At 50.1% G+C, this 25,758-nt stretch overlaps 1 protein-coding gene across 3 annotated transcripts in view; it reads left to right on the plus strand.

The window, feature by feature from the left end:
• KIF26B (kinesin family member 26B) overlaps positions 1–25,758 on the plus strand; it is a 510,304-nt gene that overhangs the window by 394,882 nt on the left and 89,664 nt on the right. For all 3 annotated transcript variants that reach the window (XR_014817492.1, XM_021064467.2, XM_021064468.2), the window contains one exon: positions 24,967–25,173. Coding sequence is in view for 2 of the 3 variants with exons in the window: in XM_021064467.2 (XP_020920126.2) it covers positions 24,967–25,173 (207 nt within the window). In the remaining variant the exon portion in view is untranslated. The remainder of the gene's footprint in view (positions 1–24,966; positions 25,174–25,758) is intronic.

The raw sequence follows: 25,758 nt of genomic DNA on the forward strand, positions 1-25,758 counted from the left end.
GCTTCTGGCCTTGGCAATGGAGACTTCTGTGCAAACAGCATCCTCGGGGAATAGCTCTTATCTGCTGAGTATGGCAAGTGTGGCAAATGCATGCAAAGCCTGGGGCTCATGGCTGCAAGAGCGAGAGCCTGGGGACCTGCTCCAGCAGACAGGCTGACTCTTAGTCCCTATAGAAGCAGTTTGCCCCCAGGCAGGCGGGACTCACCTACTGTTTGTCATTTGGCCCAGAAAGTTGCCTACGGTCCTTTGCCGTTGACTGTGGCCCCCGTGGCAGGAGCCACCTTTGGAGACAGAAGGGGGTAGATGACACTTTCCTCTTTGGACACTGAGCCTGTTGAGGTTCTGGGCTTTTCATGGGAACAACCGCCTGGCACTGTTTGAGGGATGGCCCTGAAAAGAAGGCTGGGGCCACTTCTGTGGCTCCCCCACTGTTTTCAGGCATGAACTCATACTGGCTGGCGCCACAACCATCACTGATGCCACGGAGGACCCCCTCACTGGCCCAGACCTCGAAAACACTCGCCATCCTGCCTTTGTGCCCCCATCAGCATTCCCAGGACAGTTGGGGACGTGGCTGTGGCAGCCACTAGGAGTCCCCTGGAAGCGCTGTGGTTCTCAGAACCTTAGAGACAGAATATGGATTAGTGGTTCCCAAGGGGTCAGCGGAGGGGGAGCTGGGAGTCACCGCTGAACAGGTGTGTCTTTCTTTGGGGGTGACGGAGATAGTCTGGATTTAGATGGTGGTGACGGGTGCACAGCTCAGTCAATATCCTTTTTTTAAGTTTTATTGAAGTATTGTTCATTTACAAGGCTGTAATAATTTCTGCCGAACAACAAAATGACACATACGCGCATTAAAAAGTAAATATAGGGAGTTCCCGTTGTGGCTCAGTGGGTTACTAACTCAAATGGCATCCATGAGGACTCAGGTTCAATCCTTGGCCTTGCTCAGTGGGTTAAGGATCCAGCATCACCGTGAGCTGTGGGGTAGGTTGCAGATGTGGCTTGGATCCCACATTGCTGTGGCTGTGGCTGTGGCTGTGGTGTAGGCCGGCAGCTGCAGCTTCGATTCGACCCCTAGCCTGGGAATTTCTCTATGTCACAGGTGCAGCCCAAAAAAGCAAAAAAAAAAAAAAAAAAAAAAAGTAAATGTAGTTTTTAACATTGTCTGCTTTTAAAACCAGATCTGTCCTGGTTAACATGGTTACATTGGGAAATTTTAGGTTATGCCACTTTTATCTCAAAACCTTTAAACTTTACGATACGAAATACTCAATCTCATCCTCCGAAGGAATCATCTGAGCAGTACTGTTCCTTCTTTCTCACCTTCACCCCAGTTCTCACCTCTGTTACCCAAGTTTGTGTCCAGATACAGCCTATCCATCTATGTTTGTGTGTAGGGGGCCCCTGTGAAATGCCCATCTGGGGAAGCCAATCAAGCCACAAGGCCCTTTCGTGGCTCAGAGGTGTGTGCTGTGCAAAAGTGGCTCAGCCTCCTCTGGTGGAAAGGACGCCTCCTCATTCAGAAGCGGAGGAGCTCGCCAGCACCTCTTCCTGCTCCTATTCTGAGCCCTTGGTTCTGCCTTTTAAAATTCCTGTTATAAATATACATCTCAGTAGAACACCTGACATTTTGCCAGTGCCTGAGGAGCAAGAAAACCTTTCTATCCCAATGGAAACACACACAGAATAAAACGCAAAGACACAAAAGAAGTCCTGGGAACCCAGCCGACGCACGAAGGCTGTGCCCGGCCACATCCTGAGATGACAGCAGGAGGGACGCAGAGATGCACATGTTATTGAAATTAATAAAATGGGCGTCCCCATGGTGGCACAGCGGTAACGAACCCGAATAGGATCCACGAGGACGAAGGTTCGATCCCTGGCCTCGCTCAGTGGGTTAAGGATCCGGAGTTGGCCCTGAGCTGTGGTGTAAGTTGCAGGCACAGCTCGGATCTGGTGTTGCTGTGGCTGTGGTGCAGGCTGGCAGCTGCAGCTCCGATTCGACCCCTAGCCTGGGAATTTCTCTATGTCACAGGTGCAGCCCAAAAAAGCAAAAAAAAAAAAAAAAAGTAAATGTAGTTTTTAACATTGTCTGCTTTTAAAACCAGATCTGTCCTGGTTAACATGGTTACATTGGGAAATTTTAGGTTATGCCAATTTTATCTCAAAACCTTTAAACTTTACGATACGAAATACTCAGTCTCATCCTCCGAAGGAATCATCTGAGCAGTACTCTTCCTTCTTTCTCACCTTCACCCCAGTTCTCACCTCTGTTACCCAAGTTTGTGTCCAGATTCATCCTATCCATCTATGTTTGTGTGTAGGCGGCCCCTGTGAAACGCCCATCTGGGGAAGCCAGTCAAGCCACAAGGCCCTTTCGTGGCTCAGAGGTGTGTGCTGTGCAAAAGTGGCTCAGCCTCCTCTGGTGGAAAGGACGCCTCCTCATTCAGAAGCGGAGGAGCTCGCCAGCACCTCTTCCTGCTCCTATTCTGAGCCCTTGGTTCTGCCTTTTAAAATTCCTGTTATAAATATACATCTCAGTAGAACACCTGACATTTTGCCAGTGCCTGAGGAGCAAGAAAACCTTTCTATCCCAATGGAAACACACACAGAATAAAACGCAAAGACACAAAAGAAGTCCTGGGAACCCAGCCGACGCACGAAGGCTGTGCCCGGCCACATCCTGAGATGACAGCAGGAGGGACGCAGAGATGCACATGTTATCGAAATTAATAATATGGGCGTCCCCATGGTGGCACAGCGGTAACGAACCCGACTAGGATCCATGAGGACGAAGGTTCGATCCCTGGCCTCGCTCAGTGGGTTAAGGATCCGGAGTTGGCCCTGAGCTGTGGTGTAAGTTGCAGGCACAGCTCGGATCTGGTGTTGCTGTGGCTGTGGTGCAGGCTGGCAGCTGCAGCTCCGATTCGACCCCTAGCCTGGGAACTTCCATATGCTGCAGGACCTAAAAAAAAATAAATATGTGTTTTTCGCGTGACCATCCCAGCTTTGGCCTCAGCCACCATGCCTTTTAAATTAATGAAGATTATTTCCCCCCCCGACATCAGTGCCTTCCGCATCAGGTTATTGCATAGTTTTCTTTCGGCGGATTGGCTGTCTCACTGACTCCTTCCCATTCAGAAGGTTTCTCTTGCTTATTGAAAACTGACCAAGAGGGAGTTCCCACTGTGGCTCAGTGGGTTAGGAACCTAACTAGTATCCATGAGGATACAGATTCAATCCCTAGCCTCGCTCAGTGTGTTAAGGATCTGTCTGTGAGCTGTGGTGTAGGTCACAGATGCAGTTTGGATCCAATGTTGCTGTGGCCGTGACGTGGGCTGGCAGCTGCAGCTCCGATTTGACCCCTAGCCTAAAACCTTCCATATACCGCAGGTGCAGCCCTAATAAAAACCAAAAAAAAAAAAAAAAAGTTTTTTTTTTGCTGAAAATGAAAATTAACTTGCTTCCATTGGGGCCAACTTTATTTTTTTATTGTTTTATTTTTTTTAGGACCATAGTCACAGTTCCCAGGCTGGGTGTTGAATCAGAGCGGTAGCCACTGGCCTCTGGCAAATCCGAGCCACGTCTGCAACCTACACCACAGCTCAAGGCAACGCCAGATCCTTAACCCACTGAGTGAGGCCAGGGATTGAACCTACATCCTCATGGATCCTAGTCAGATTCATTTCCGCTGAGCCACGATGGGAACTCCTGTTTGGTGCCAACTTCAGCCCAAACCTCAGAAGTTCTTGGAGACCATTTAGTTTGAGTAAATATCCAGGCAAGTAGGGGCTGAGGCTGGCGAGATGCTTCTGGAACAGCCAGAGTGGTTGGCAGGGTGTGGCTGGGGAGGCTGGCAGACTCACCCAGACATCCTGCATCCGGACCTCCAGGCTGAGGTGCCGGGGTCAGGCTGCCTTGCCACCCCACCTTTGGCCTCTTTTGTTTGGTGGCAGGACCATCCATTTCTCTTGCCTTCGTTTCAACGGTGCCAAAGGCCGGGGTGGGTGGGGGAGCGTACAGTCTATACCAGCAGCGTGGGTGTGGGTGTTGGAAGTTGGGAGAGGGAGAGGGTTGCTTTTTCCCAAACATGCCTTTCCTAATCCATGTAGCATCACCACCCTCCTTGCCACAGAAGAGTAACCTTTGGGAAGGTTGTCTTTCTTGTGTCTTTTTCAAAGTAGAAAACAGAAGTAAGGCACCTGCTTCTTCGTGACTAGGTGTGAGTCAGATCTTGCTTGCGGACACGCTTCTGAACTCTCTGTGCTGCAGCCCCAGATGTGTGGGGTCCCTGGAGTCGGCGACGACACCCCCCCCCCCACCTGCTCTCACCCTCCCAGCAAGAGAGTGATTTTGTTCACACCACAGGGTCTTGCTCAGATGAGTGAGGAGCGTGGGGAGATGAAGATTTAAAATCCGTAACATTATCAGCGCCGTCAATACAATAATTTCATCAATGTCCCTGGGAGGAAACCAGGCCTGGACAGGGGCTGCCTTTACTATCTGTTTTCTTTCTCTGTGACATTTTTCCTGAATGGCTCTTGTCGAATGATGGAAATGAGGGGGTGTTGGGGAGAGTCAGTGGCCTGGGCCCTTCTGTGACCTGGAGCTGAGGGGACAGGGTCCCCGCCCTGCCCGCCACCTTCACACAGCTGGGAAGGTCAGGGTTACTGTCAGCTTCCAAGACACAGCCTTTTCAGACTTGGACGTTTGAAGAGTCCGACTGGCCACGATGTGTCCCAGTCTGAACATTAAAGACAGAAGTATAAGATTTCAAAAAAAGCAGCAGAGGGGGGAGAGTTCCCGTCATGGCTCAGCGGTTAACAAACCTGATGAGCATCCATGAGGTTGTGGGTTCGATCCCTGGCCTCGGCTCAGTGGGTCAAGGATCCGGCGTTGCCGTGAGCTGTGGTGTGAGTCACAGACGAAGTTCAGATCCCGAATTGCTGTGACTGTGGCGTAGACCAGCAGGTGTAGCGATTTGACCCATAGCCTGGGAATGTCCCTTTGCCACAAATGTGACCTGAAAAAATAAAAACAAATAAAATAAAAATCAGGCTCAGAAGCTCGCAAGCCCAGGTCATCACTGAGGAGGCCAGTGTTTCCGGGCAAGGCAGCCGTTCCTTGAAAACAGGCCTGGTGTTTCCAGGCGTCCATCTATACGCTGTACATGGAGTGTCACTCTTGTCATTGCTGGAGTTTTTCTCCATCATAAGACTTTTTCCTGCTCCTCCGCTCCCTCCTCCTCCTCCCAGGAATCACATTTTCCACCAGCTGTATTTAGTGACTTTTGCGGGGAGAAACGCCAGCTCTGAGGTCCTGCAGAAAGACCTGTGATGTCCACCCTTGTCCGTGTGACAGCAGGATGGGAGAAGTGCCCTGAGCTACCGGCATGAGCCGAGTGCCACTGTGTCCTGGCCAGAAAGCCTCCTGGCCACTTTTGCACCTGCACCCCGAGTGTCTGGGCATCAAATAGGTTCCACCCCACCCCCGCCCCCCCGCCTTTGCAGGCCTTTTCTCCCTTGCTGCATGGATTATATAGCTAACATTTCTTGAGAGCTTAGGAGAGAGGCTACTTTATTGCAGCTCCTCTAAAAAGTCCATTTCCACACGAATCACCTCTGGCCTTTTTCTGTTTGGCACGTTGTTTAGACAAAGAGGAGTTTGTATGTATCACTTCCCACCAGACTCTCCTAAGTGGAAGCCTGGGGTTTGGAACCTGAGATTTTTTTTTTTCCTGCCCTCTAAATGAATGCCTTGTTGGCGAGGTTGTTGACACAGTGCAGTTTCTCGCAATTTTATAGCATCAAGGACTCCTTTAGCTGCAGGCTGTGTTCCCTTACTATTATTGATGCAAGCCACCGGGTTTCTACTTCTGTATTTCAGGGGATTCATTTTGGCCTTCGCAGCATTATTTATGACATGATTCACATCTAGGTTTCATAGAAAACCTATGATCTTCCACAAATGCTTCATCTACACCTTCAGAATTCTGTCTTTGAAAAGGATTTTTTTTTTTTTTACATGATCCAATCCAAACTTCTCACTTGATAGATGAGAAAACAGACATGGAAAGTAAGTTTTCTTGGAGTTCCCATTGCGGCTCAGCCGGTTAAGAATCTGACTAGTATCCCTGAGGATGTGGGTTCGATCCCTGGCCTCGCTCAGTGGGGTAAGGATCGGCATTGCCATGAGCTGCGGTGTAGGTCGCAGATGTGGGTCTGATCCCCCGTTGCTGTGATGTGGTGTAGGCTGGCAACTGCAGCTCCAATTCGACCTCTGGCCTGGAAACTTCCATATGCTTCAGGTGCGGCCCTAAAAAGAAAAAAAAAGTGAGAATAAGGTTTCTTCAAAGCAGCACTATGACATTGGGAGCCAGCTGATTCTGCGTGGCTGCATTGTGGGCAGCTATCCGATGCTCTGGAAGGTGTTTAGCAGCACCCCTGGCATCTACCCTTTAGATGCCAATTGCATCCCTCAACTGTGGCCGACAGAAATGTCCCCAACATTGCCAAATATCCCCTGGTTGAGAACCACTGGTCTCAAGATAGACATGCAGCTCGGTTGCTATAGAGTCAAGAATAGGACCCAAGCATCCTGACTCCCAGATCCGCCCTCTCCAGGCTGGGCAGCAGAATTAAGTCCTGAGCCTGCACAGAGCTGAAAGCAATAGTCAAGAGAGCTTCCACTGCTCTCGAGGGAGAGAAGGGGGCGGGGGGTGGAGGGGGAAGGAACCAAGAGCAAGGCAGAGCTTTGCAGACCCCTGAGCAATTGTCCGCCCTCTATCCCATCTTTCTTCTGCTCATAGGACCTGAGCCAGTGACTCACTGACTCACCTCCTCTAGGATGTCTTGGAAAATCCTAAGACGTGTGTCCAGAGAGAACAGATTTAGGGGAGAAAATCCAAGAGGCTGAAGAGTGTTTCATCCACACACCCAGGCCCTGGGCCCAGCCGCATGGCAGAGGCTCCATCCTCAGCCAGGGGGATGCAGCCTGACCCTCATCTCTATCCTCTTGTGCAAGTTCTGACTCAACACAGTGTCTTTGGCGTTTCTCCCTGAGCCAGAACACACATCAGGGCTCCGTTCTTTTCCTTTAAATCTGCGTCCCTTCCCTGTCCTGGCCACAGGCTTCGGCGACATGTAGGACACTAAATATGAGGAGTGTGGCAGCTAATGCGTGCCCCAGGGGAGCCGCTTTTTGACGGAGGCGGACAGAGGTCAGGACCAGGGGTTGCACAGGTGAGAGAGCAGACGTTTGCCTGCTGGGTGTGATTCCGGGGCCTGGTACGAAGCTGGGTTTCCACTGTATAAACGTAAAAAAAAAATCCCTGTCGGGGCTCCGGAGTCTCACAGTCTAACTTTCCCGTATGGAGCCCTGTCCGAGGCTCCCAGGCTTCCTTGGGGCTGGTCCAAGATGGCTTTGCTCTAAACACCGGGCTTCATTGGGTGGCCATGCCTACCCGCAAAGCAAACATTTCATTCAACCCTCTGAGTCTTCTGTTTAAATGATGCTAGAAATGCCAAAATAGAAGTAGAACTTCTGCCTGGAATTACTTTGGGGGCAGTTCAATAGGCTGTAAAAGCAGCCTTAACGAACTGAGAGGAAACAGATTCGGGTTATGCTCCCAGCAAAGGTGGTTTTATTTTCATAAATCATTGCTTTGGAGAAAAGTCCTTTCCGAACGTTTCCCAGTTCTTTTTTTGAGTCATCGCATGAACAGTAGGGTATTCTCTGTGTTTCGGAGTTTTTCCCTTCTCAGCCACCTGGTCAGAATCCAAGGAGAAAAACAAACTAGACTGATTCTGGGAGCTCTGTTTCATTGCCATTGGCATGTGGACCCCAACGCTCCGTTTTCCAAGGAAGGAAAGAACATTCTGGAAACTGCACAAAGGACAATGCGTGTATATTTCTACTGTGAAGTTTCCTAGGGGGAAAATAGCGGCAAATCAAGGAAAAAAGAGCCTCAGCTTTCACTAATGCTGATCCAAGTTTCTGAAGGTTTTCCTCTTTGAGAAAGAGTTGCATCTTTCCTGGCCAGGGAGCAGGCTGCGTGGTTGAGGGGTAGGGAGCTCCCTCTTGCCGCCATGCTTGTCCAGCTGGGAGAGGGAGACAGGAGCTGTACCAGCTGTCATTACAGTGATGCCCCAAGCACAGCCACTGCACCAGTCGGGGGAGAACTCAGACTCTTGGGCAAGAATGTCATTTACAGCAAAACCCCAATGTGCGCACCCAGCATTTCATCTTTAGTGGCCTCTTCCTAACTCCACCATTTATAGTCTTCTCTTTGCCAACGGATGTCAGAACTAGAGTCTTCCCTGGCATCCCCTTCTCCAAAGAGCAGCCACCACCTGCAAACCGAGGGAAGTGCATGAGAACAAGACATTCCCTGAGCAAGCAGGTGTACCCACAGGATCCTGATAGGAAAACAGTGTCACACTCAAATTGTTTTGTTTTGTTTGTTTGTTTGTTTTGCTTTTTAGGGCCGTACCTGTGGCAGATGGAAGTTCCCAGCCTAGGGGTTGAATCAGAGCTGCAGCTGCCGGTGTACACCACAGCAACGTGGATGCTGAGCTGCATCCGTGACCTACACCACAGCTCACGGCAACGCCAGATCCTTGACCCACTGAGCGAGGTCAGGGATCGATCCCATATCCTCATGGACCCTATGTTGGGTTCTTCACCCACTGAGCCGCAAGGTGAACTCCTCAAATTTGGGGAGGGGGGAACAGAAGTGGGGCATGTGGATGTTCCTGGGCCAGGAATTGAACCCATGCCACAGTAGTGACAATGCTGGACCCTTAACCCTCTGAACCATCTGGGAACTCCTCAAATTGGTTATTTTGAGAACAGTGGAAGAGAGGGATTGTTTTCAAAAGTAGGGTAAGGTGAAGAAAGCTAGAAAGCCTAGTGCCATGGCCTACCCAGGGCCAGTAATAGCAGAGTGCCTATCCCCCTGGCTCCGAAGAAACGAAGGGAGGGAGCAGCTTTCTGAGCCAGAGGAGAGGACGGGTGGAGAGGCCTCCTGACTTACCTTCCTCCCTCTGGACCCTGAGCGTCTGTTGATGGGGTCCGATGGGCCCTCCCCCCGGCATAGCGCAGGATGGAGAAGAGTAGAATGTACCTCTGGAGGGCACAGAGGAAAATTGGCCCAGCATGGGTCAGAATAATTCGTTGAAAATAGCCTTCCTCACTCCCTGAGACCAAAAGACTTTTGCTCCTGCCACTCCTGTGTGTCCTTGGATGGTTGTGGGCTACCCCTCCCACCCCCGCCTCCCTAGTCATTTTCCAGCCTATTTGTTGCCCTCACCCCTCCTTCTGCCGATGCTGTAATCATGGCTGGAAAAACGAGAGGCTGTTTCAGATCCTCTCTTTTGCTGCTAACAGCATGAGGTTTGTTCTGCCATTAGACACAGACCTAGGACGGGGGTTTGCCTCAGAGCTCTCTGTACTCCTTTTCCTCAGTGTAGACCATCTTTCTCAGCAGCCACATTCTGGGTCCGTGGGACACAACCGCACAGCCACAGCTTGGTCCACTCACCTGCCAGGATGCTAAAATGTGGCTTCCACACTGCACGCCCTTTGGATGTCAACTCTTCTGACCCTCTTGAGCCCCATTTAGCAAATTATTTCTTCAAATACATTGTCAATACCCAAGAGACGTATAAGAGCTGATGCTGGAGTTCCCATTGTGGCTCAGTGGGTTATGAGCCCAACTAGTATCCATGAGGATGTGGGTTCAGTCCCTGGCCTCACTCAGTAGGTTAAGGATCTGGCATTGCTGTGAGCTGTGGTGTAGGTCGCAGACAAGGATTGAACCCCGCGTTGCTGTGGCTGTGATGTAGGCTGACGGTTGTAGCTCCAATTTGACCCCTAACTTGGGAACGTCCATATGCCTCAGGGGCAGCCCAAAAAAGCAGAAAAAGAAAGAGTTGATGATGCAAACTGGAAGGGTGTTCTTGAGGCTCTCTACCACTAGTTTTTCCCCAAGTTCAAATCCAGAGCTGTTGATGAGACTTCGCTTTTGGTCAGAAGTCATTGAGTTTTATTGCAAATAACATTATTGAGCATTATAATGATAAAGATAGATAGGTACATAGGAGAGAGAGAGAGAAAGAGAGGGAGAGAGAGAGAGAGAGAGAGAGAGAGTGTGTGTGTGTGTGTGTGTGTGTGTGTGTGTGTTGAAGACTGGAGTCAGTTTTCTTCTGCAAACCCTCCATATCCTTTCCTTGACCTAAACTCAGATGGCTGACTAGGGTTTCAGTCCTAGGGATTTCTCAGTTCCTATGAGTCCACAACCACTGGCTGATTAATGCCTTGCTCCCAGGAAAGCTACTAATGGGGAGGCATGAGGCATGGACTCTGATATACCTGGTTCACCACGTCTAACCATTGATCTTGCCTACATCGCACTTTAATCTTTGGGTCGTGGGTATTTCTCCTGTACCTACAGGAAGCGTGACGTGGCAGTTACTTGCCAAGGGAGCCATGTGGAATAACTTAGCCATTTTACTAGCACTGGATGTACCTGTTATATCCAGGCAACCACTGAGACTTGAGCAAAGTCCTTTATGGCCTTTGGAAGTCAGATCTATCGGAAGGAAGAAGGGCATTCAACTGTGCATGGCCGTGGTACCATCCCTAGCCCTGCCCAACGTGTCTGCAGAGTGATCAGCAGATCATCTTAGTGGAGGACTGCACAGCTGAGAATTTACCACACTCCCACCGAAGGGGGGGCGTTGTATTCCTCAACCTGTCAATAAATTATGCAACAAAGATTTGAGTAATAGAGCAGAACAGTTTCAAAGGACTTATTACAATCTATCAAGCCAATAACTTACAATTTTAGAAAAATCCCTAAATACAAATTTACACAATTTTGAGCTGTTTTACAACTTATCAGGCCATTAATCTAAGTTTTAAAAGTCCCTTAATATACTTAATCATAGCTTGTACTTTTTTTTTAAGTGCTGAAATATGTTGCGGCATGCCGAACCACAGCAGCACAAGGAGAAAAATGACTTTAGGGAGGTCCATAAAACCCGCCAGAGCAACCATAAATACACTCAGTGTGAGGTCTGTTTGGTGTACAATTTACATGCTCTAGGTTGGGCTTGATCTAAAGGGTTTGTATGAGTCCTCTCACCTGGTCTGCCCAGCTAGGCAATTGTGGTCGAGAGACACATGTACACAACCCCCAGCCAGAGCTGGGGTTGAATCCTGTTTGTGTGACTTACTTTCTGGAGACCTCAGGGAAGCCATTTTGCTCCTTTGAACGTATTTCGTCTAGGACAATCCAAAGTCCTACCTTATAGGTTGGCGAGGGGGGAGGGGTGGCAAAGAGGAAGGCAGGGGTAAGTCCTCAAGAGATGCTTGTTAAATGGAAACTATATTGGAGTTCCCGTCATGGTGCAGTGGTTAATGAATCCAACTAGGAACCATGAGGGTGCAGGTTCGATCCCTGGCCTTGCTCAGTGGGTTGAGGATCCGGCGTTGCCGTGAGCTGTGGTGTAGGTTGCAGATGCAGCTCGGATCCCGAGTTGCTGTGGCTCTGGTGTAGGTCGGTGGCTACAGCTCTGATTAGACCCCTAGCCTGGGAACCTCCATATGCCACGGGAGCGGCCCTAGAAAAGGTAAAAAGCCAAAAAAAAAATAAAAAGGAAACTATATGCAAGTGCGGACACTGAGCATGAGGCTCAACAGCTTTTCCCACCACCGCCACCTCTAAAAGAAGCCTGACATCCCCCCATGGTCCCCCAGAGAGAGAAGCCAGCAATCAAAACACACTTAATTCCACATATTTTGTAAATTCAGACACACCACCTACCTCACCCGTCAGCATGGCTACCACCTCCTACACACCTCCTGGAAATACAAGAGTTTAGAACATGAGCAGCTTCCTTTAAAAACAGTTCCAACCCCTGATCTAATCTGTCGTTGTTATTTATAGAACAGTCTTCCTCCTCCTTCCTACCTTCATTCATGTCCCTTGGAACCTGCTTCCAGAAGCTGCTCAGGAAAGATCCGATTTCCAGAAACTTCCATCTCTCCTGTCTAACTCTCAGGTTAAAACCACACTGGTCTCTGGAGTTCCCATCATGGTTCAGTGGTAGTGCACCCAACTAGGAACCACGAGGTTGTGGGTTCAATCCCTGGCCTCGCTCAGTGGGTTAAGGATCCAGCGTTTCCGTGAGCTGTGGTATAGGTCACAGACACAACTCAGATCTGGCGTGGCTGTGGCTGTGGTATAGGCCAGCAGCTGTAGCTCTGATTGGACCCCTAGCCTGGAAACTTCCATATGCCTCAGGTGAGGCCTTAAAAACAACACCAAAAACATACTGGTCTGTAGAATTGAGCTCCAGCTGGGTGAAAGGCCACTGTATTGGGGATGTGAAGATAAATAAGATGTAAGCTCCCGTTCAAGGCACTCATTGTCTTAGCAATTTGAAAATGAGGAGTATTGTTTGGTTGGTTTGATTTGGTCTTTTTGCCTGGAGCCTAACTGCCGCATGGAACTGCCAGATCTGAGCCTCAGGCCCTGGCTGCAAGTCTCTCTCTCGGCTGCCACCATCATGTCCCCACCCAGACACCTCTCCCCTAAACTCAACCTTCGGGGGGAAATTTGCCATGGTCTCATCTGCTCCACTCTTACAGATGCATGGTTTTTATCATGCATGATGAGAGTTTATTAAATCAGTTCCTTCTGAGTAGAGTTCACTGGAGCTTTCACTAATGTCACCCAAGGGCCCTATGCCATCTGGACTGTGTTACAGGTGCAGAGTGTCAGAATAAGATCTTCTGGTACCTCGGTGGGGTCCACGTTGGATCTGGGTTACATCACCCTCCTCGTGTTTAGTGTGTCAAAGCTGGACAAACTGGCTGGAAGGATGTCAGTTTTCACTTACCCAAAGAAGCCACATTTGCATTTGCCCTGTGCCACGAGGTGACGGTTACATGGTTCCAGTGCCTGGTTTATTCTGAAACCCTTCCATCACATTCAGCCATCGTTCTGGATGAACTTGACCCAGAAGCAGAGAGGCTCCTTTCCTGGTGAAATTATCCCAGTCTTCTGATTTCAACAACTGTTTTCCATGTGAAATAAATATTGACCATTCTACCCAACCAGCCACGCCTGTTGATTCCAGAGATTGTTCAACAAAAGTGTTAAATGTTATCTTCAAATACACTCCCACTCATGTCTGTAGACTCATACACGTACTGCAGAGCCAGGACTGTGTTCTCCACGTGGAAAAAGGTCCTTGGAACCACCGCTCACTTCCTCTGATGTTGATTTCCTAATAAGGATAACATTAATAAGATCCTGAATAATTGTTTATTCGAGGGAAGACAGAAATAAAAGAGCTTCTAGGGTGAGTTGGTGTGGATTTTGTTGTGGGAGGTTTATGCTTCCGTGACAGTAATAAAAGCTCTAGAGGAAGAACAATTACAGAACGAGTAAGTATAAACACAAGATTTGAGTTACTTTTCCAAGTTCTTTCACCTGTTAATCCTTTCTAAGATTAGCCCTTATGTTTGTTTGTCTTTTTTTGTCTTTTTAGGGCCGCACCTGCGGCATATGGAGGTTCCTAGGCTAGGGGTTGAACTGGAGCTGTTGCTGCCGGCCTACACCACAGCTCACAGCAACACCAGATCCTTAACCCAATGAGCGAGGCCAGGGATTGAACCTGAAACCTCACGGTTTCTAGTCGGATTCGTTTCCAATACACCACAGCAGTAACTCCCTATGCTTCTATGAAACCAGTTCCCGGGAATGTGGTTACTTAAACAAAAATGTGACTAGGGAGCCCATAAAGCAGCCAGTTTGCCTCCTAAACGTTTACAAAGTAAAGAATCCGTTAGCATCTTTAGGATTTTCTACGCATTTGCGGCAACATAGATGAACCTAGAGATCATCATACGAAGCCAGACAAAGACGTGTCATATGATATCACTTCTGTGTGACTCTCAAAACAAAATGATACAAACAAACTTATATGCAAAACAGAAACAGACCCACAGACATGGAAAACCACTTCTGGTTACCAAAAGGGGGAAAGAGAGTGACGGATAAATTAGGAGTTTGGGATTAATATATACACAGTACTATATATAAAATAGCACAGAGAACTATACACAATATTTTTTAATAACCTATAAGGGAAAAGAATCTGGGGAAAAAAAGCGATATATACACATGTATACCTGAATCGCTTTGCTGTACATCTGAAACTAACACAATGTTGCAAATCAGCTATACTGCAATTTTTAAGAAAAGGAATATAGGCGTTCCCGTCATGGCTTAGTGGTAACGAACCTGACTAGTATCCATGAGGATGTGGGTTCAATCCCTGGCCTCACCCAGTGCATTAAGGATCCAGCATTGCCTCAAGCTCTGGTGTCAGTCGCAGATGCAGCTTGGATCGGGTGTGGCTGTGGCTGTGGCTGTGCTGTAGGCGGGCAGCCGTAGTTCTGATTCAGCCCCGAGCCTGGGTACTTCCATATGCCTTGGGGGTGGCAAGGAAGGAAGGAAGGAAAGGATTTGTGCCATGTCTCTTATGTGATAGAAACCCAGTCACTAACTGGGAGCATGAATAAGGTGCAGGACAAAGCAGCATCCGATGGATGAGCTAATCCGGGATCCGGTGGCTGCAGGTGCCAAAGCTGCGGATTTTCCTCCACGAGGGAGAAAAGAGATGTTTCTCCATCAGGCAGCTTCCTAACTACTACACGGTCTGTTCTGCGGTTGCCACAGAGCAGTCTACGTCCTGGATTTATGTTCAACTACTGTACAACGAGCGTTCTCTCCTTGAGAGTTCTGAAGCCCATCTGTCCGGGCGCTTTTCTTGAATGCAAATGTTTTGGCAACTTTGCTTTCCTAGGTGAAGAGCGTGCCTGGCTCGCTGGCATTTGAATGGATATTTATTTGTTGGTTGACTGGTTCATTAGTCTCCTTGTCAGGTCACGTGGCTGCTTCTAGCACCAAGTTCACACACGCACAGCAGCCTAACGACACAATTGTCCTCTGCACAAGCCAGCAGTAGACTCAGTGAATGAGTGGTCAGCGCCTCTGAAAATGCTGTGCCATTCAAGTGTGCGTTCTCTTCCTTAACTTGGTAAGAGTCCAAATTGGAAGAAAGTTGGCGGTGTTGTTAGCCCTGGCTTAGGGATGGAGAAATCAGGACCCTGGAACCGCTGTCTTGCAGAGCGACGGGAACATCCCAGTTGCTTTCCTCCCCGGTCCTTCAGTGGCTCCCTGTGGTCTGATCAAGTACAGACTTTTTAGTTTGGAAAAGAAGTCTCATCTGAAATCCACCTATTTTTCCAGCCGGATCTCTTACCTCTTTTCCATCCTGCCCACCCAGGCCAACACTGCCGTGAAAGCATAAGTCAGTACTCCCAGCAGTGCCCATTGTGGCTCAGTGGCAAGGAACCCCATTAGCATCCATGACGATGCAGGTTCGATCCCTGGCCTCACTCAGTGGATTAAGGATCTGGCGTTGCCACGAGCTGTGGTGTAGGTCATAGATGCAGCTTGGATCTGGCATGGCTGTGGCTGTGGTGTAGGCTGGCAGCTGTAGCTCGGATTCAACCCCTAGCCTGGGAACCTCCATATGCCACCCTAAAATAGGGTGCGGCCCTAAAATAGAAAAAAAAAAGATCAAGTATACTTTAATAATAATAATAATAAACAATACGCACTGAGCCCTTACCCTGAACCAGGCTCTTTGTGGAGAGTTTCACGTGCACCATCTCGTATCATCCCCATAACAGCTTCCATGAGGCATAGGCACTATTACCGTCTCCACTTTACAGATGAGGAGACTGAGGCACAGAGAAGCTGAGAAACGTGACTCAAGTCCCTGAGGCTACTCGAGGGTTCCCGTGCACCCAGCAGCCTTTGCCTGCAAACCCGCCCGTGTGCCCACGCCCCGGCTGGAGGTGTCTTGATGACCCTGCTCCTCTTCCAAGTCTCACAGATCATTATCTTCAGGAAACCCTTCCTGGTCCTTGTCCCCTGGTGGAAATGTCCCTTCAGTCTGGGTTCTCATGGTACCCCGGTTCAGAGCTCCTTGGTATGTCTGTTACCCTTTTCTGTCTCATCTGATGCAAGAAGTGGGTTTCTGGGTTTTGTTTTGTTTTGCTTTGCTTTGCTTTTTTAGGGCCACACCTGTGGCATGTGGAGGTTCCCAGGCTAGGGGTCGAATCAGAGCTGCAGTTGACTGCCTACACCGCAGCCACAGCCACGCCAGATCCGAGCCATGTCTGCGACCTACACCACAGCTCACGGTAATGCTGGATCCTTAACCCACTAAACAAGGCTGAGGATCAAACCTGCATCCTCATGGATACTGATGGGGTTCAAAACCCACTGGGCCACCACAGGAACTCAACAAGTGGCTTTTGGGCTCTCTAGAACCCCAGAGCCTGGCATGGCACTCGGCTCCATGGATGCTGAAGCAATGAATGGATGGAGGGCTCCAGATTCCTGACCTGGATGTCTACCCACTAGACTAGTTTGGGATGTGGCCAGGACTCTGGAAGAGCCACTGGCCACTGCTTGTCTGATCTGTGTCCCTTCGACTCATTTCTTAGAGCCTGAGTTTTCTGAGTCCAAACAAGCTGAGCTCTGCATCATGGCCTCATGACAGGGCAGCAGCTCAGGCTGTCTGGAAATGCAACGAGGGGAGTGTGTGGGTTCACTAGGTTGGCAAGATAAACCAGCCCCACGTGAGCTGGAGCCCAGCAATAGCGTTCCATGGTGGGGACACCCCCTCTCAGTAACAGAGCCGTGATCGAGCCCCCGGTGCCTTCTGATCTTTGAGCAAAGCTGATTCCACACGACACAGAAGGGCCTGGCGAGGATAACTGGGGCACGCAGCGAAGTTAGCTTTCCTCGTCTGGCGTTGTGTGGCTGCAGACCATCCAGCCCAGCGCGTGATAAATGCTTCTGACATTTCCTTCAGACGCAGCATGCTAGAAAGGCTTTTAAACCCTCAGATGCAGGAGTATACCCTATTGATCAAGTGCCTTTCATTAAAGGTTGCTGAAGCCCCCCAGCCACAGGGAGAACACCCACCCCCAGCCCCAGCCCCTCTCCCCAGCCCCAGCTTTCCAGGCAAGGAGATTAGCATTGTTGGAATATGGGTACATACCTTAATTCATGGGGTTTTTTTGTTTTTTCAGTTCTTACCATAAGCACAGTGGAGAAGACTACAATTAGGCAAATCTCACATTTATTTGATTCTTTCCTCCCTAAACTCCGATTCTGCCACACCTGGAGGTTCCCAGGCTAGGGGTTAAATCAGAGTGGCAGCTGCCAGCTACAGCCACAGCCACAGCCACGGGGCATCCGAGCTGTGTCTGCGACCTACACCACAGCTCATGGCAACGCCAGATCCATAACCCACTGAGTGAGGCCAGGGATCAAACCTGCTTCCTCCTGGATCCTAGTCGGGTTTGTTACAGCTGAGCCACGACGGGAACTCCTAAAGTTGCTTTAATTCGAAGCCAAAACCTCGAAAATGATCTGAAGTGGAAATGCTGCCTTCTCCCTTTTCTCGTAGATCCAGTCCTGCCTTTGTCCCTCCCCCTCTTCCTCAGCCCTGGCCTGGGCTTGGTGCAGCGTGTGCGCAGGTCCCGTGTATTTCGTGAAATTGAACAGATGCTCTCCTGGCTGGGGAGGTCTTTTGGAGGAACTGATGGCAAAAGCATTGGAGTCATTGTGGCTGGTGCTACTGCTACTGAACTTTCTTCATCTTTTACATTGAATAAGAAGGCAGGTCTCTAAGACCTACCAGGTGGTCCAGGGGACCCAGTTGATGGGCGTGATGGCTTCCTTTCTCTTCCTCCCTCGTCTCTCTTCTCATAGTGTGAGGCAGACACAAGAATGCAGAGTTCGGGGTCCCGATCCACTGAGTACATCAGGCTTTGATAAAAGTTCAGTTTACCCTAAACGTTAGCAAAGACGGCTCCGGAGTTCAACGTCCTGGCCACAAAGATTCTCGTGGGGATATTGAAATTCCTGGTGCCCAAGAAAACCCATCAGAGAGGAACAGAAGACACTGACTCAAGTGTCAGGTTAGCAAGCCAAAGTCGTCCTAGTCTTAATAACCGGGGCTCAGATCTGGCGTTGCTGTGGCTGTGGTGTAGGCCAGCAGCTGCAGCTCTGATTTGACCCCTAGCCCGGGAACTTCCATATGCCATGGGTTTGGCCCTAAAAAGCAAAATAATTAAAAAATAAAATAAAAAAATGGGGGTAAGGAAGCCCTTTGAAGGCTAAGGGTCCTTGATCCCTTGAAAACAAAACAAAACAAAACAAAAAAACTATGCCTAGAATCTCTGGAGTCCCTTCCGTGTGACTCTGTGATTCTATAGCCGGAACTAGGCTTTGATGGAATAATGACTCTGTAGGGTGAATATATATTGTCTTTTTAGGGCCGCACCTGTGGCATATGGAGGTTCCCAGGCTAGGGGTTAAATCGGAGCTGTAGCTGTCAGCCTACACCACAGCCACAGCAGCATGGGGTCCGTCTGCGACCTATATACCACAGCTCATGGCAATGCCGGATCTTTACCCACCCAGCGAGGCCAGGGATCGAACCCGCATCCTCACGGATACTAGTCGGGTTCGTTACCACTGGGCCATGACAGGAACTCCCTGTAAGATAATTTTAAAAGCTCTCTCTGCGAATGTGGGGCGTACCACCTGCTTGGTTCTGGCCGTACGACCTAGGGTTGGAGTTATCTGAGATCTCCGAGAATATTACTATTTGGCAGATGATTCTAGGGTCCCCTGAAAAACTTTCGGATGCTTTCAGGCATGTGAAATCCTCAAGATCTTCCTTTAGAAAAAGTCCTTTCAGATTATTTCTAGAACTTTTACCAGAAACGTGCTTAAACTTTCTCCTGTTATGCAACCCACTAGTAACTTGCTTCTTGACAAAACGTCTTGTCCTCTCTCTCTCAGCAGGTTCAGCAAGCACAGTTGGTTAATCAAAAGGGGAAAGGAAAGGCATATTTGTGGGTTTCAGCATGCCCGTGCTGGGTTAGCAAGAGACTCTTATAGCGTATTATGAGGAGGAAAGTCCTCTTTAAAGAATGGCTGGAAAATCACACCCTGAGTGCCTTGCAGTGTGTTTTGGAAACTGGCACCTCATCGGAATCTTTTACGGTAGATTTGTCAGAAAGTCCTGACCATGGAAGAATAGGGAAGGTTACTGAATGTCTTGGTAGGTGAGAAAAGCGAGAACTCTGAGAAGGACATGCTATTCAAGAGTCCTATCTCTCCAATCACCTTTTTATTATTTTTCTTTTTAGACCCGCACCCACAGCATATGGAAGTTCCCAGGCTAGGGGTTCAATCGGAACTGCAGCTGCCAGCCTACACCACAGCCACAGCCACGCCGGATCCGAGCCACGTCTGCGACCTACAGGTACCAGGTCAGGTGCTCGCTTCCACACCTGCACGAAGACTACATGCTCTGCTCACGGCCTCCGTGAAGGGGAGTAATCCAGGTCAGACCTGATCTGAGCATCTAAGTCTCAATGAGGGATTTCCCTGATTTTCTTTCTTTCTTGCCTGTCTTGATCCGATGTGATCCACCACGTGCTCCTGTGGTCTACTTATGGGACTTTAGCCACTTCAGGAACATTCTCCCTCCGTTCCAAGTAAGGTGATGGGAGGGAGTTCCCGTGTGGCTCAGTGAGAATGCACTGGACTAGGATCCATGAGGACGCGGGTTGGTTCTCTGGCCTCCCTCAGTGGGTTAAGGATCCAGCGTTGCCGTGAGCTGGATGGTGTACGTTCATGAAATAATTTTTGCTTAGGAGAAAGGCTTCTGATGTCATCCGTGTGACGTAGAAAAGTCTATTTCATAATATGTGATGCGAAGGCTTTTCTTTCTTTCTCTCTCTCTGTCCCTCCCTCCATCCCTTTTCTTTGTTTTTTTCCTTCTCCCCTCCCTCCCTTCCTTCCATCTTTCCTTCCTTCCTTCCCATGGGGAATATTTTACATTCGTATGCAGCTTCGCAGTCTATTTCTTAGTCTCTCCACACCTGTCCTTCAAGGAAGGTGGCACACCAGGGCCCCCTTGAGGGGTGAATTAACCGAGGCCCCCTCTTTAGAGGAACAGCCGCTCAGGGGTGGTGATGTTTGGATGAGAACTCATCTCTGGGGAGTTCTCATCGTAGTTCAGTGGTTAACGAATCCGACTGGGAACCATGAGGATGCAGGTTGGATCCCAGGCCTCGCTCCGTGGGTTCAGGATCCGGCGTTGCCTTGAGCTGTAGCGTAGGTCACAGACACGGCTCAGATCTGGTATGGCTGTGGCTGGCAGCTGTAGCTCCGATTGGACCCGTAGCCTTGGAACCTCATATGCCATGGGTGCAGCCCTAAAAAAAAAAAAAAAAGAACCCATCTCAGGGCCCCTAGGTCACTGCAGTCTGTGCCAGGCACACTCAGAACCTATAAGACGAGAGATGTACTGTAGATACAAGGGGCCCTTTTGTGATCTTTCGTGTGTTTCCCTCAAGAGCCGAATCCCACCCAAGCATGGGGATACCAGGGAGGGCTTCCTGCTCTGCCCTGGGGGCGCCGAGGCACTGTCAGCTGTCCCAAGGCAGGGGTGGGACGTCAACTCTGTGTCGCCTGCCTGTCTCTTGTCTGAGGCAGAGAAGGTTGCCAATGAGGGACAGGATGGTGGCTATGTCCACGGCTTACATTCATCATAGGGGTTGGGGTGGCGGCGGGGGTGGGGGTGGGGGGGTGGGACACAGGGTCCTGGACTGGAGCTGTCCGTGCTCCCTGGCTCTGCAGTTCGGCTCTTCTGTCTCGGGAGACGACGACTCTGGTTCTAGAATCCCTTCTGACAGTTTCACCTGCTCTGTTGCCCCACCATATGTGCCTCTGACGTCCTTGTAGGACCATTTCCAGGTGTGTCTTAGAAACTTCAGAATAGGGGTAGCCCCCTCCCAGCCCCGGGTCAAGGCAGAAATGATGCTGTGTGGTGCTTGTGGTTGGGTTGGTCTGACTTCACCTTGACCGACTGCTACTGAGCTGATTCTTAAAACTGTGAAGTTACGGAGTTCCTATCGTGGCTCAGTGGTAGTGAACCCAATTAGGATCCATGAAGATGTGGGTTCCATCCCTGGCCTCACGTCGTGGGTTAAGGATCTGGCGCTGCCGTGAGCTGTGGTGTAGGTTGCAGACATGGCTCGAATCTGGCGTGGCTGTGTCTGTGGTGTAGGCTGGTGGCTAGAGCTCCGATTCGACCCCTAGCCTGGGAACTTCCCTATGCCGCAGCTGTGGCCCAGAAAAGCAAAAGCAAAAAATAAAAAAACCTCTGTGAACTTAGACAACCGTGTAAACAGTCAACACATGGAACGTAAACCGGTTGAAAGTTGGTGGTTCGTAATTTACTCTGCAGCGTCTAATCTTGAAGGGGAAAAAAAAAGTACTATTCACCCTTACCGGCATTAGCGGCGGCCAAGATGCGGGCCGGGGACCAGTCACTGTTTCACGTGTGTCTCCCCAGGGCCTTCGTTGGGAAGCTCGACAAAGGAGCTTGAACGAAGGCCACGCCTGAGTTGGATTCCTGCGTCCTCTGGGTCCCACCATCTCACCATCATCTGTCGTCTCTGATTGGTGACGGACCTTCCGATGCTCTAATTTGCCCCCAGCCCCCTGCACCTTATAGTCTGCAGAGAGCCTGCAGTGGGACAGCCTCTGGGTGGGGAGAGAGGCGGTGAAGAGCCCAGGGACAGGCAGAGGGGCCAGGTCACCCGTGTGGATGGAGTGGTGAGCGCTGGGGGGCTGCCCCGTGGGGCTCCCCGTAAGGCTGTGTGGCCATCAAGCACTGCCTTCCCGTGGATGGAGCATCTGCCTGTTCAGGAGCAAGGCTCTGAGAGTCTCACAAACCCGTGGTCCCCTCAGTCCCACCAGGCCATCCTGTAGGAGGCGCTGAGCTGATGAATGAGCAGGACAGGAAGCCAGTGCCGGCCGGAGCAGTAGCTCGCTGAGTATTTAGATAAGCCGAGCAAAGTGGGGTCTCAACCCGGGAGCACTTCGGGAGGCGAATCTTGGGGAGTCCGGCCTGCCTTCCCCCCCCTCTGGAGATTTCCTGATCCCATTCTCCTGGTTCTGCAGCTGGGACGGAAACAAGGACGGTCCCCTTGACCCTGAGAGCTGGGATGAAGGCTGTGAGGGGGTCCCCTTGATGCCACCCATGGCAGCACCAAGAGGGAGGTTCGAGGGAGATGTTGCCAAGAGCCTACCAGTGTGTGCAACAAGGACACCAAGTCCCGGCCAGGAGTCTGGGGGACTTTCTAGATGGTGAGCACCATCTTCTAAACACTTTTTTTTTTCTTTGTCTTTTTAGAGCTGCACCCACAGGAGCTGCACCTGCAGCATGTGGAAGTTCCCAGGCTAGGGGTTGCATTGGAGCTGCAGCTACCAGCCTACACCACAGCCACAGCCACGCCAGATCTGAGGCCATTCTGCAGCCTACACCACAGCTCAAGGCAACGCTGGATCCTTAACCCACGGAGCAAGGCCAGGGATCAAACCCACATCCTCATGGATACTATTCAGGTTCATTACCACTGAGCCACAGTGGGAACTCCCACCTAAGCACTTTAATTACAGTGGATTATCAGGACATGTAGTGCCAGACTCAAGGAATAATGATGCAAAGAGAGGAAGCAGAAAAACCCAATTTCCTTCCCTTAAGGGGAAAAAAAAAATCCATTTATTTAAATGAATTCCAAAGAATGGAGTGTGGCGTTTCCCTCGGCCCAGAATTCAATGGGTTTTTAAAGAGCCGTATCTCTCTGTGGTCCGACCAGGGGCTGGGATCTGCAGCCAGTCTGAGGGCTTAGAACTACATTAAGATTCCAGGGAGTGTCCATCGTGGCGCAGTGGTTAACGAATCCGACTAGGAACCATGAGGTTGTGGGTTCGGTCCCTGCCCTTGCTCAGTGGGTTACCGATCCGGCATTGCTGTGAGCTGTGGTGTAGGTTGCAGACACGGCTCAGACCCCGCGTTGCTGTGGCTCTGGCGTAGGCCAGTGGCTACAGCTCCGATTCGACCCCTAGCCTGGGAACCTCCATATGCCGCGGGAGCGGCCCAAAGAAATAGCAAAAAGACAAAAAAAAACACAAAAAAACCTAAATTTGGAGCTACAGCTGCCAGCCTACACCACAGCCATAGCAACTTGGGATCCAAGCCACATCTTCGACCTACACCACAGCTCATGGCACCACCAGATCCTTAACCTGCTGAGCAAGGCCAGGAATCGAACCCAAGTCCTCATGGATACGAGTTGGGTTCATTTCCGATGTGACACGAGAACTCCCAACGGAGAACTTTTCTTAAGTGAGGCGAGCGAGCCCAGCTTGGACACAGCGCAGGGCATCCGCTGAGCCCAGTGCCCTGGGGTTTCCTCCCGAGGCAGCTTTGCCCGCTGCAGATGAGTTCCCATCCCTCAGCAGCCAAGGCCGGGGTGGGCAGGAGGATACCCTCACTCCAAACGCATAGCGTTGAGTATTCTCTGAGCATTTCTGCCTGCTTGACAGCTTTTACGTAAAAATGTACAGTCCCTCTCTCCAAAATGGCACAACGGAGATTTCACAGGCCTGAACATTGATTAGATGAAGAGGGTGGGACACAAAGAGGAGCTGAAAAACAACTCTATACATAGCATCAGAATTTGCCACATTAGGAGTTCCTGTTGTGGCTCAGAGGATTAAGAACCTGACTAGTATCCATGAGGATGTAGGTTCGGTCCCTGGCCTCGCTCAGTGGGTTAAGGATCTGGCATTGCCGTGAGCTGTAGCAGAGGTCAAGGATGTGACAAGGATCCTGTGCTGCTGTGGCTGTGGCATAGGCCAGCGGCTACAGCTCCATGTGACCCCTAGCCTGGGAACACATGCCTCGGGTGTGGCCCTAAAAAGACAAAAAGAATTTGCCACATTATATTACATTACAAAAATGTCCTGTCTCTGGGTCTGTCTGCCCCGCGCTGCTCTGTGTATTGAGTGTCCTTGCAACCCCGAGTCCCACGCTCCGTACCTGCCTTATAAAGCAGGTGTTCCATGCACTTGGACTCGACCAGCAAGACAGTCACAAAGAGCTGGTACGGGAGCAAATGCTGGCCGCTGCCCCTGGACCTGAGCCTCTGGAGCTGTGTGTGTGGCTTCTCAGAACTCCGGGGCGAGCAGCACATTCCCACGAGCATCCTGCTCGGCGGTGGGCTGGGCTGAGCACCAAAAACGCCCATGTTCAGCTACTGAGGAGGCGGGTTCAAAGGGCACTGCCTCCTGTTTCCCACAGAGATGCCCTTTCATTCCTGAAATGACAGTTTCTTCTCTGCACTCACTCAACGGGATCCCCAAAAACATGTTTCCAACAAATCGTATCACTCTTGGCCCTGGAAACACCTTTCAAATGCTGACCATTAAAAACAGGCCATTTCATAGGGCTCTGGTGATGCCACCCATAACTGTGGGTTTTTGTCTCTGAGAGTCCCGATGCGCGAGAGGCGAGGAGTAAATTGCGGGGCTAACTTTTATGTCCGTGCTTTATTGATCTGTGAGCTTCCGGGGAACTTCACCAGCCTCCAGCACTCGGCAGGCCAGATGACCGTTTCATCTCAGTAATTGGGCCACCTGGGTACCATTAATTTTCTATTTATATTAATAGGACGCTAAAGAACTCAAGGTGCTATTTCTGTAATAAAGTCACAGACATATCAAAATAGTCTACCTGCTACTGATAAACAAATCAGTCTTCTCACGACCCACTGAGGATGTCTGCTGCTGACTCACTGGGCATCTCATCATGATTTGTCGTGAGACGGTTCCATGCCACACCGTAGACTTGTGTCTCCAGAGTGTGGGAAAGGGCTCCCGCCTCAAGTAGCCAGTTATTTTGATGCCTGGCGTTTCCTGCCTTTGTCTCCCGACAGGTGAAAGTCATGCTTCGCATCTGTTCCCCGCTGGCTCGCGATACTTCAGAATCCAGCTCTTTCTTAAAGGTGGACCCACGGAAGAAGCAAATCACCTTGTACGACCCCCTGACATGTGGGGGGCTTAATGCCTTCCCAAAGCGAGGGAACCAAGTTCCTCCTAAGATGTTTGCCTTTGATGCGGTTTTTCCCCAAGATGCTTCTCAGGTGGGTAGAACCCCTCCTCAGGCTCAGGCAATATTGAGTAATTTCAAGAAGCTTTAACTCTTCCCTAGGATGCATGAGTTGGGAGGGCGTCTTCTAGAACATTCCTATGGGTCATTTCTACCCTCTACACAGCAACTTTTGGAAGCCAGTTTGAGTTCCACTGAATAGTCTGATCCTTTTGAATTGCTGGTGTCATTCCTTGGGCAGGATCTTTGTGCCAGGATTCTAGCAGAACATACTCTTGGAGAGAAGGGATAGCAGGTGGATGGCAGACAGAAGCAGAAAAAGAACAGGCAGAATTGGGAATTTCAGGAATGGCTGCATCAAGGTGCCAGCAGCTGGTCCATTAGGACCCCACTCTTGCCTGGGTTTCTGGATGTGAGCATATAAGAAGAGAAAAGATGTTTCAAGGAACTGGGTTAGAATTACGCAGGGTTCTAGGGCTCCATAGAGGGAAAGTCCTAGGGAGGAACTGGTGTGCTAGGCAGGTAAACTGAGGCTGACATGCAGTCCTGTGGCCTGGGTCAGTGCAGTGAGAGGAAGAAGAAAGGCTTGGGATAGCTACTGTGTTAGTTATTGCTGCAT

The sequence above is a fragment of the Sus scrofa genome, chromosome 10 (assembly GCF_054392235.1).
Source record: "Sus scrofa isolate SSC_HxYL_T2T_F1_AM1 chromosome 10, Sscrofa_HxYL_maternal_Yorkshire_Landrace_v2.0, whole genome shotgun sequence".
Classification (NCBI taxonomy): domain Eukaryota; kingdom Metazoa; phylum Chordata; class Mammalia; order Artiodactyla; family Suidae; genus Sus; species Sus scrofa.